Genomic DNA, 12,735 nt, shown 5'->3' on the forward strand with positions numbered 1-12,735 from the left:
CTGTAGGACTACGCTAATGTATAAATTACCGGTTAATCTCCATATAACACCGATAACTCGTACTCCCATGAAGTGGACGGACTCGTTCAAACGAATGAATTGGAAAATCACATCCACTAGCATGCAGGTGGATCGATAGTTTTCTACATACTATGAAGGTGTAAGAATTTATATATCATGAAGATATACTTATTGATGGTATTTGGCAATCTTATTAATTCCCCTAATGCCAAAATATAGACCAGTTTATGTCACTCTAAGTGGTTTAAGCTAATTGTTGAAGATTAGTGAAACAATCAAACTGGTAATGATTGATAAATCCACTAAGAGAAAGTTGCATAATATTTAACCTCTTGTATTGAGCTAATTATTTTATATATACCGCATATGTGTAACGTTGCAACTTATTTTCCCATAGTCCTCCGTAAGGATAAAACTTTGTTTGTATTGCACATTTAAATAAGTGGTTATACATATTGCTCCTATACGTTGATTTATTTCTCATGTTCATTGTAAAACTTATGAAATAAGTAAACGAAAGATTAAACATTGTGGTAATTTTATTATCATTGTCTTACACATTAATAAAAATGTGGTTATGACATTGGAACATGGAAGTTTCAACGGATGTCTTATTGAGGGGGAGCATATATGCTAAACATTGATTATCATACTTAAGACTTGGAAGTCTTATATTTGATTTACCAAGAATTAATCAAATTAATTATTGTTTAGATAATTTACCTTGAAGGTTACTACCGCTATATTGTTGTGTTAATTCAAGTTGATTAATATAATAAAGCATATAGATCATTAGCTATTTATAAAGAATAGTATATCTTAAAGATTATGCGATCAAGAAGATCGTGTGTTGTACTCTTTTTCCCTTAGTGAGTTTTTACTTGAATATTTCTCACGCAAGGTTTTTAACGAGGCAACAAGTGCAATATAACTAGCGTGTACGATGTACTCTTTTCTCCTATCCTTTTCTCCCACTGGATTTTTGGATGGAGTTTTTAATGAGACATGTGTATAGCGCGGTATTCGCCCAAGGGGGAGTGATATGAAACCTATTATCTCCTGCCAGAGATAAATATGGGCTCATACCTAATATATGGAAACATATCCTAATAGGACTCTTTCTATTATGTATATATATACGGAGAGAGAGGGCTTGAGAGGTTGCATGGTTGATGTATCCACATATGAGAAAGCAATAAAGCTGTGATGCCTCTCCCTATATCCGTGTTCACTATTCATCTACTATATGATTGTGTGCGTGAGATCGTCGTCTTCTACTCCGGATCAGCGAATAGGCCACTAGTTATTCAACACTAATCTAGCGCAATTCGTCATTTAGCCTACCCTGCCCTGTTGTGGTAAGGTTCTAGGAGGGCACATACATTCAGCCGCAAAATAAACCACTTGCAAGATTTAGCACAATTGCTGCTGCCACCGTCAAGTCCTGTTAATCCTGCTTTGTTTCTGGGAGGAAACATACGACCCTCCCTGACGCAGTTGCTGGGGAAAAAAAATGCAATCATGATGCATTGCTTTGGGCTGAAAGAATGAAAGATTTGATTTGATCTGATTGATCGCGTGTGTGATTTGTATCGGCACCAAAAAAAAACCCTAGAAAATGTTTGGCTGGATTCTAACTGCAAAATCTAACCAACTCAAGTAACGGAGTTTGCAATGGATATGTGGAGCGGCTCAAACAACACTTTACTCTTTTGTTCATTGTTCATTTCTGACGCAGATGCTGGGGGAAAAAATGCAATGAAGATGCATTGCTTTGGGCTGAAAGAGTGAAAGATTTGATTTGATCTGATTGATCGTGTGTGTGATTTGTATAGGCACCAGGAAACCTAGGAAACCTAGGAAATGTTTGGCTGGACTCTAAATGCAAAATCTAACCAACTCAAGTAACGGAGTTTGCAATGGATATGTGGAGCGGCTCAAACAACACTTTACTTTTTGTTCATTTTTCAAACCACTCCAGCCCATCCACTCTCTTTTTGAATGGAGCTGAAACCATTTGAGTATGATTCGACTTCAGAAAATATGGAGCAGAAGCTAATAGGCACTCTACCACCAATGCTTCCTTGCTCTGTTGACAATTCTCTAAGCATCTACTGAATGATAATACTGCTGGCATACCCTGCTCTCCAAAGTCCTAAAATACTTCACCGAGCTCCGAGCAAATCTTTCTCTTGCTCAATCTAGATGTCATAGTCCCAAAAGTCTTCACGTCGAAGGCTCCTGCGAAAGGCGAGCGGAAAAAAGTCTTTGTCTCCCGGTCCCTTCCCTTTTATCTCCGGCGGCCTCTTGGTCGTCGGCATGGAGGGGAGGGGTCCTCCACTAGTAGAGATAAGTTTAGTGCTAGTCGTGTATTTCCCGTTTCTTCCTGTGCTTCCTCTTTTTTTAGCTCAATTGGGTCGTCGGCGTTCAGCTCTGCTTGTCTCAGTTTGATGGCTATGGCGGACTTTGTCGATGTTCTTGTTGGCATTGTCTTCCTGGCCGGTGCATGATGGGTTTAAGTTCAATACCTTCAATTGGGAGTTTTGCTGTTTTACTTCGAGCTGAAGGCTTGTTGTCTAGCCCATCGAATAGAAGGTTGTATCGGCTCTTTCCTCCATCTCCGACAAGTCTTCTGCACCCTACTTCGTTTCTAATAATAGCTATATAAAAGGTGGCTAATAATTTCTCCTATAGACCAAGATGGCTTCAACCTTCGTCGAGAGGCCCCGTTTGGGTATGCTCCTTGGCTCTCCCTATTGCAGCTAGCCATGGTTCTTTTGCTGCTTCTGTCGCCGTGCACAAGGCTCTGGCCATCGCCGATGTGATCGTTTCAAGGACCTGATTGCTTTTCATGTATCTTTTTAGGTCCTTATTTCCGTATGTTATGCTTGAAATGTAATTTACCCATTAGTCAGGGGCTTTTCTGCAAAACTTTGGGGGGAATGTAACTCATGTACTTTGTCCTTAATAAATTAAACACATGGGTTTAAAAAAAAATAAAAACAGAGAGAGAGAGAGAGAGAGAGAGAGAGGGGGGGGGCTCGGAGCATATGAGAATAACTCGGTTCTCGTACTTTGCATGCAAAACGTTAAACATCTGAATTGGAAGGTATCTTCAGCCCTTCATCTGTTAACCAAAAAATTCTCATTTATATGGTAGAACAACACTTCAGTGCTAGACAAAGACTATGGCATAGCAAGGGTTTCGCCACGCCACTCACGGTAGCATAGCAAAACACTATCACCACCTTTGTTCGGCCACTATTCATGGGTTTTTTTATTAAAATTTTTTTAATAAATTGCATATAAATTTGAATTAAAGGTGGTTTAAAATTTAATAAAAAATCCTACTCCCTCTTTATTTTAGAGATTTTGATTGGATGTGATATATTCTAATACTACGAATCTAGATACATGTTTCATCGAACCAAAATCATTTATATTTTAGGACGGAAGGAGTAGGTGCGAGCTTGTTGGTCCCACACTTCAGTCATCGCGATAGAATATGTTCAATGCACTGAGCAAGCTTAATATATTTGTGCCAAAAATTTGAACTAAAATCGTTACCCACCAAAACAAGGCTGGTAAGCCTTAACCAAACCCAAGAGCTGTTTGAAAATGCTAGTAAATAATTAACATAAATAGATTTATGATAATTATTCGACGACAAAGCAAATAGATTAAATATTAGAAGAGTATTTTTTTTCTTTTTAAAAAACTCATATGTTCGGTTTTTTTAAAAAGGTACAAAACTCATGCGCTAACAATGTGACAAAATCAGACGCCTCGTTGTGGATAGGTATGTGAGCATGTCATCTACTACTGAAATAATAATTAACTACTGAAATAATAATTAACTGTAAGTACAAACATCCATATCAATATTAGGACTTAAACATGTCTGAAACTATTTCTCAAAATAGCGCAAAGTTAAAACCAACACCCTTAATCAAGAAATCAAAAGTTAAAAAAAATTATATACATTATATTTTAGAGAAATTTATTGTCCTTGGGAAAGTACGAAGAGTTACCAAAGTTTTACATTAAAAATTTCCAAGGAACCTCCCAAGAAACGTGGTATCTTTGATAAGGATAGTAAAATTACAATATAGTTTTAAATATCAACGTGTATAGGGTTAAAATTTACTCCCTCCGTCCAAAATATAACAACTTTTAGTCCTCAAGATTTGTCCCAAAATATAAAACTTCTCCACCAACATTCTCTTCCCAACCAATCACAACCCTCCACCATTCACTTTTCCTACCTACCACTACTATTTAACCAATCACAACCTTCCACCATTCACTTCTATCTACTTTCTTACTAACCGTGTTCAACTTTAAAAATGCTTATATTCTAGGACGGAGGGAGTAATAAAATTTTAGAATCATTACATAGCATTCATTATAATACGTAAGGTTTTATGCAACATTGACCAAGGTTTTCACAAATTTACTCGTATTAGAGTGTTGTTGAGTTGATTTTGTAAGGTTCTCTAAGAAATTATGACAACTTTTTTTTGGCAAAAACTGCACTATTTAGAACTTGAGAAACGTGTCCGCGGTAATGTGTAACTTTTATAGATAGAGGAAGTAACAAATAAAAGGACTTCGGAGCTTCCGATAAATCAAACACGCATTTAACGCGCCAAAAAAAAGGGCTTACTTCCAGGTGCCACAATTTATGCCGCATTCACAAGATCATTACAAGCAAATCCCATTCTTGCTGCTACATGAAACAAGTACTACTAAATCTATGCAGGTGCATTATTGCATCATACTATGTACAATCCTCAGAAATCAGAAGATGTACTCTGGTATTTCCAGAGGGAACGCAGCCACCGTGACCTCAAATGGCTTTCCTTCAGGCCGGCTCAACCTAAATGAACAAATACAATATAAATATCTCCAACAGTTCAAAAATATATATATTTGCCACCCCTACATTTCTGAAAAGGTTCATTCATCAAGTGAAACTGAAATATTATCAAGCTAAGTTGAAACATACTTCCCCGGAACAAACGTGAAAGAGCCCTCCACAGATCCGGGACTGTCAGGCAGAGGCGTGCAACTCTCATACACAAACTCTTCCTGGCCTGTAGTTAGTAGAGGGTACTGCACAGAACATGCCAAGCAGAATATGAACTATACTTTGCGTTTGAAATGTATATGTGCATGCAAAAACACATAGTTTATGGAGTGCTCTTCTTGCTTCCCGCATACCTTCCCAATAACACCTTCCCCGTTCACATCAGAAACAACCCGGTCTCTCCATCGGATGATCCAGTGGCGCGAGTAAAGCTGGCACGAGGAATAGTACACACCACCTAGCATGCATGCCTCTGGAACTGACAGGCGAATGGAGTATGCATATAAACATTTAGCCCCAGGCCGCCTACTTTCAGGGTGCTCTGGTGCAAAGACAGCAGATGCACGTACCTGAAAAAATATCACATGTTAGCCCAAAGCTCCAATGAAATCAATCACATGAATCATCTATGTTTATATGCTGCTGTCATGAGAAAAACAGCATGTTGAAAGCAGTAGAGTAGGGAATGCAATGCCGCATTGCTGCATTTGAAATTACAACAGATAAATACGTAAACTATTACAGATGCCTTTCTTGTACAGAGAATATCAAAGAGGAAGTTATCCCATGTAACTCATCATGCTCAATTAAATTAAATGATGAGGAAATCTTTGGACAATCTCACCTTCACACCATTTGTCATTGCGGACGTACATGATGGGGATGCTTCTGGAAATAAGCTGATATACCTTGACGTCTTAAGCATACGGATCTTGATCATGCCATTCTGTAAACGCCTAAGATGCTCTTCTAACCACAGAAGCAATCCATCTTGGGGCATATCAGTATTAGTTGGCCTTATCAGTGATTTCGGTACACATGGCAACATTTCTCCATCTTGTAAATTGATGGTGCCAACATAGAGTTGGTCATCTGAACAATTAAGGAAAAATGTTTTTGGACGATACCATGAAGTTGCCACTATAATGAGATTTGTCATATTAAAAACACCTTGGTCATAGAACTCACGATAAAATTCTTTCGTCTCTTCAACAATTTGCTCAAGTGGTGACAGGTGAACATTGATCAAGTGGTCATAAAACACATAGCCTCCTATAATACCAAGATGAGCCATTCGCATATTCTCGTGATGATGTTCACTAAGGGGCAGCTGACCATTGCAAAAACGATAGAGCAGCTTTGTCGGCAAAGGGAGCTTGAATCCAAGATCATCCTCTGCTGATTGTATCTGAGCTTCAGAAACACCTTTATTCAATGTCTTGTGTGCTTCAGGGAAGTTTTCAGACAGCCAGCTCTTCAGCGAACTCCAGAAAATTTTCACTCTCCTTACCAGAGGTAAAGGATACATGCCAAAAGACTCCAACCAAACTTTATAGGCATCCTGTAAGATCAACTGAAGTTTGTTATACAGAACTCAACCAAGTAAATGTAAATTAACATATATAGTCGTTTGTAAAAATAATTTGAAATACATCATGAATAACCAGTCAATGAAAAAAGGAACATTATTGCACAAATTTTGAGGTTAACAACTGGACATTAACAAACAGAGAAACAAGTCTTGCACAAATGCAACCTATATTTCTCCATAATCATCTACTTATCTTTTTTTTTTTTGGCAATCAATAGGATGTAGAATGCAACCAAATCATAAGCACAAGAGAATAACAGGTATAGTGCAGTTCAAGCAATTTCTTCATCCCTCTTACCCTTCTGACCACACTACCACATGAAAAAAAATTCCCAGAGGAATTTATGCTCTTAAAAAATGAGAAAAATCATTATAAACAACCTAACAAGTGGACCAAACCTTGTACCATTTTCAAATAAACCTGTTTCATCACTCCCTTCCAGTCCACGCATCTTGTTGTCAATCATAACCGTGCCACACCCCCTAACTTGGCTAAACCACCATCAACCCGCCGACCCTACTTTTTACCGCCTTGTGCCTCCAACCTTGTCCTCCCACTCTATTCCTATCTGCCTGATGACTGTTGACTCTGGAGGCCAAAATGGGGGCAAAAGAAGCCAAGCCACATCAGTGTCTAGAGATGCGTGATGAAATGGGGAACTGTCACCACAGCCTGGCTCACAAAGGGAAATGCCATCACATTGTTCAAAAATTGAATTCTTGGATTTGGAAAGACAAAAGGACTACGAACAATAAAATTCTTGAATGCACACAAAGGGTTTAGGTGATTAGGACAAGGGACCAGATGTTTAAAGTATCTAAATATTCATTGCATAATCGTTTACTACTCTCTTCTGTAAGATTGTACAAGTATTCACTCTTGAGTTCTTTTTTATCTTTTAAATCACGCAAGAAAACACTGAGACAATAAAATAAATAAACTAGTTCCACAAGCCCACCCTTCGATCCTCTACACAACTCTTCCAATACTTCTCCATAATTCTCATAAACTTGTAATTCATTGCTGTGTGTTCTTGAATCTTGATCCAACATCTATTTGTTGGCCATACGTATGATGAAGCAGGCTCTAAATTTCTAAAATGAAGGATCAAAGTTTCTTCTCGTAATAAATCCCAAATGGACAATCATAAAGTGCTTTCCATGGTAACATTAAAAGTAAAAAAACAAAGCAAATAAACATATAAATGATCAAAGCGCCGTCTCTTCCCACAAGCTAGGTTGCAAACGAACTCATCCGAATCCCGACCACATCACGAATCAAACCGAACGAGGCCAGCCCAACCCAACCCAACCCAACGGGGGGCGACGGGGGGTTTCTGCGGATTCCGCCTACCTTGAAGGAAGGGAGCGCGCGGCCGTCGGGGGCGAGCGGCGCGTGGAGGGCGAGGTCGTCGGCGCAGAAGCGGCGCCACAGCGCGTCGTCGCCCGCGGCGTCGCGGAGGCGCGTGCTGGCGCAGGCCAGCGCCGCGGCCTGGCGCGCCCCGGCCTTGGCGATGACGGTGTCCAGCGCGAGCCCCTCCAGCGCCTCCAGCCCCGCGCCGCCCGCGGCGGGCTCCGGCTCCGGCTGCGGCTGCGGCGGCGCCGCCATCGAGATGGGGGAGATGGCCGCCGCGGTGTCAGAGATCAGAATGGGGAGAAGAGGAGGAGGAGAGAGAAGCTAGAGAGAGAGAGAGAGAGAGAGGGGGGGATTTTCCCAATTCCCAGCATATCTGCCATATATTCGGAGGAGCCGCGCGTGGGCCCCACATTTAATAAAAGGATAAAAATAATGAAAGATGTACGGAGTCTCTCCGTTGAATAAACGGGGTATATACGGCTCAGAATGTGTACAACTCTCTGTTTTTGCCTTTTTACCACTCATCGTCTTATTTCAAAATTCAATGTAAATAAAAAATACTACTTCCTCTGTTTTATTTTGTAGGTCGTTTTGAATTTTTTTTTAAGTCAAACTTTGTTAAATTTGATCAAGTTTATAAAAAAATAGCAATATCCAAATTAGTTTCATTAAACATAGCATTGAATATATTTTGATAATATGGTTGTTTTGTATGAAAAAGCTATCATATTTTTTATAAACTTAGTTAATTAAAAAAAGTTTAACTAGAAAAATTAAAACGACTTATAATATGAAACGTAAAAGGGAAGGAGTATAAATAATATAAAAAAATAAAGTATTTAAAGTACCTATAATAATAAAAAACAACAAAACAAATGATACATATAAGTATGTATTTGTTGAAAAATAGTGATGACGCTATTGACTTCTACGTATACATTTATTTGTCTTCTTTGAAAATTTTGTACAAACATGTAAAAACATAAGTTATTAGTTATATTTAAAGTATCTTTAATTTCAATAAATAAAATAAGTCACCACAAAAGAAATGCTCTTTCTGTCTTAAAATAAAATTAGTTATGCATTTTGGCGAGACTTTCATCCAAAGTTTAGTGAGTTATTTGGACTTTTTCCCATTTAAGAAAATGATTAATGGTGGTGAAACTTTATACTATCTAAAATTAACAATGTCCTCCACTTAGAAATAAAGGTAATATTTGCAGTACAAACCACAAATACTAGTAATATGTCCGTGCTAATGCTACGATGATATTTGATGATGCAAATTTATTCTCAACTATTATAAAAATTGAAGATGTTTGCACCAGAATTTTGGTACGTCATTCGTATTGGAATTGGTTTTAATTTTATGTATCTATCAAGTCCATTCCTTTTTTCTTACGTCAGAGTGTCCCTCTTATCCGAGACGCGTATGAATTAATTAGGCTAGCACCTTTTCACGCGCCCCTTGCCGCTTGCAGCGATCAGGTCCACATGCGCCTTTGTGCGCCGCTGTGATTGGACCCACAACGCCCTCACGCATGATTTTTTTTGCATGCCTGATTGGGTCCGCGACGTCCTCGTAAATCTACCTTATTAGCATATAAGCACTTTAAGGGAAAAAAACGAGATTCCCACTTGATTTAATCTTTGGTAAAAAAAATACAGATTCCTACATGATTTGATCTTATCATGCCTCTATTTACCGGGGCTTTTAACTATTTGCCACTTTTAGATTTGACCAATAACTATTTGCCACCCCTATCTCAATGACATGTGGGTCCACATGTGTCTATGACATGTGGGTCCAGTGGCAAAAAGTTAATTGCCACATCTAAATGTGGCAAATGGTTAAATATCTCTTTATTTACCTGCATGATATCATCAGGCTTTCATTTACCTATATCTTCTTTAAATTTATTGGACAACCTGATCGCAAATAAATGACATATATTTTAGTTGTGATAATTAAGAATTAACATTTAGTTACCAGACGTCCATCATTGATATTATTTGGATGCGAATCGACGCCCATACCTCATGAGCACATGGGATTATGGGAATGAGGATATGAAGAGGAACACTCCTACAGACCTACTCCCTCCGTCCAAAAAAAAATAAACCTTGGTTTCCATGCCCAATGTTCGACCGTTCGTCTTATTTGAAAAAATTATGAAAAAAATTAAAAAGACAAGTCACGCATAAAATATTAATCATGTTTTATCATCTAACAATAATGAAAATACGAATTATAAAAAAATTTCATATAAAACGGATAGTCAAAGATGGACACGGAAACCCAGGATTTGCCTTTTTTTAGGACGGAGGGAGTAGGGATGAAATGCTCCAACAACGAATGGCATAAGTACAGCAGAGCCATAATATATATAAGTGGCCATCGTTCCATTTTACTGCCCACCGATAGGTGGAAGGCTAGCAAGCCAAGGAAGGGCTATATACCTCTCAGTTCTCACAACTATCTTTTTATGAACCCGTGGGCTTTTTTAAGCTAAACCTCAGAAGACAATAGGGAAAGCATGTTTTTTATTTAAGAATAAAAGACTTGGCCTATTATTTTAGGAAAAATTGGACCAAAAAACTCACAAACATTTGCCCATAAACCTGTGGACTAAATATTGTAGTGTAAACTTATCTGTTGCAAGCAGCATCAGAGTAAATCCACCCTATCCTAAACCTTTCTTACATGCATATTGTTAGTTTGTACCAAACACAAGAAAATAAATTACTCACTTTAAAACCAACTAAAAAATACATATATGCCCACTTTCATCCATTAAAGGCATAGCTGCAACTTATAAATCTGAACTGTACATGTATGTGTCAACCATGAGTGTACAATCGAAAGGGGAAATAATGGAAAAACAGTTAGAAGAAATTATGCCATGGCCTTGCCTCCATTTTCTCTGCACTGTGGGTTATGCATTTTGGCGAGACTTTCATCCAAAGTTTAGTGGGTTATTTAGACTTTTTCCCATTTAAGAAAACTAGGAAGGTAGCCCGCGCATCTGCGCGGGCATCTTATTTAAACCATCATAATTTGTGTTATTAGGATTGTGAAATTTTATGACTTTGCCTCTCGGTGAAAAAAAATTAAAGGTTCCTTCATAACACATGATTGAAAAAAAAAGAATAGAAAAGTTACAAAAATATGATAGGAATACTTGTGTAAAATAGAGTATTGAAAAGAACGGATGTTTTAATGGAGTGTAGACAATCACGGGAATTGAAAATTTATTAACCCACCTAGATCAAAATATCATCTATCATGCATAAATCATAACCAAACAAACTTTCCATTAGCAGCTTGATTGCCTAGATGCTATGTGAAGGAATAAAACATGCACAGACATCTTGTTTTTATTTTATTGCCGTGGGGATATACGACGACTTTTACTTAAGATGTTATTTGATAATACTTTAAATATATGATATTTGTCCTAAAAATGTTTTTAAGTAGTTATGATACTTTCTAGATTGTATAGATTTATAAACCACCAAGATTATTATTTATAGCTCACTCTATCGGCACTTTTTGTTAATATCGTTTAAAATTATACAACTATATCCTTTTCTTTTGAATATGAGTGTTTGATATTTTCAAAATTAAATGTTGAGGGTTAGTTATTCTAACAATCATTGACATATTTAATTAGGCAGTAAAGATTAAAATCATAATTATATTCTATATGATGACTGAGTCCGGCATCATAACATTATGCGTGCATTATAACTCGTCACATGTTCTAAGTATTTTCTTATTTATAAAGATATAAAAAATATATACTTCAAACTGATAATTTGTATATTTTGATATGAGTGCACAATAAAGCACATTTGAGCAACATAACCATTTATTTATATTAAAAGGTTGAAACTGTACCTCCATTATTTATAAGAAAGGCAGTGATTAATGTAAACTTAGTCCTTAAAAATCTACTTACTACTCCCTCCGTCCCATTTTCAAGTGCAACCATGATTTTTCGTGATCAATTTTGACCGTCCGTCTTTTAAAAAACTTAAAAAAAATTAAGAACATAAGTTACATATAAAGTAACTATTCATGTCTTATTATCTCATAATAATAAAAATACTAATTATAACAAAAAAATCCAAATAAGATGAACGATCAAAATTGGGCATGAAATTTTATGGTTGCACTTAAAATAGGACGTGGGGAGTACGAAACAACTTATGTGTCATTTTTTTACTTTTAACCTAATTGAATTATTTAAAATTCTGTTGTATGTAAGATATGTGCTATGTACATATGAATGTTGGAGAGGGAGGAGTGATTATGTACGGGAGGGAGTGGGAGGTGGAAGGGATTTGTGTTTTGAATGATTGATTTAATGGTTAGAAATAATGGGTCCACCGATTTAAGTTAGAATGGATAGCTAAGTATTTTTCTTTTTTCTTATAATTTTTATATGATTTTTTCTAATTTATTAAAGTTTCATGTAGCGGTTTAGGAGCATTCAGCATGATGTTTAATGGACTTAATTTTTTTTGCGTGTTTCTTGCATGGTCTAGGTAGAAAATGATTTTTTTTTCCTTCAGAATTGCTATGACATATTTGTGGAAACCAAAGGATAATACAGTGATGAATCAATAAGGAATTCAAATTGCATACTGTTTTTTCTATCCTATAATCCGAAGCTTATAGCTTGATTTTTAATTTTAAACCCTAAATGTAGCTTTGATTTATTTTTTTGATTTCAGAATGTAAAAAAAAACAGATATAGAGGGTTGTGAGGCCAACGTGTTTACGTACTTACATACAGTGCTTATGTGCACGTGTATTTAGTGATTTTTAGCGATAAAATTAACTGTTAGGTTTTCATGATAGATCTAATGGTTTCTAACGGTGTACTTATT

The 12,735-nt window shown here is 37.0% G+C and overlaps 1 protein-coding gene across 2 annotated transcripts; it reads right to left on the minus strand.

Annotated features, from left to right (window-relative positions):
- Positions 1-4,615: 4,615 nt before the first annotated feature.
- On the minus strand, positions 4,616-8,162 carry LOC4350244 (F-box protein SKIP16). 2 transcript variants are annotated; one of them, XM_015759646.3, is made up of 6 exons: positions 7,837-8,162; positions 6,080-6,452; positions 5,736-5,983; positions 5,245-5,460; positions 5,030-5,136; positions 4,616-4,900 (listed from the first exon to the last, which is right to left on the minus strand). In XM_015759646.3, the coding sequence occupies exons 1-6, from the start codon at positions 8,089-8,091 to the stop codon at positions 4,822-4,824; spliced, it is 1,278 nt and encodes a 425-aa protein (XP_015615132.1). In that variant the 5' UTR covers positions 8,092-8,162; the 3' UTR covers positions 4,616-4,821. The 2 variants fall into 2 exon arrangements, with proteins under 2 accessions (XP_015615132.1, XP_015615131.1); XM_015759645.2 differs by having other exon boundaries at positions 5,736-6,452.
- Positions 8,163-12,735: the final 4,573 nt, after the last annotated feature.

Source organism: Oryza sativa, chromosome 11 (assembly GCF_034140825.1).
Source record: "Oryza sativa Japonica Group chromosome 11, ASM3414082v1".
Lineage (NCBI taxonomy): Eukaryota > Viridiplantae > Streptophyta > Magnoliopsida > Poales > Poaceae > Oryza > Oryza sativa.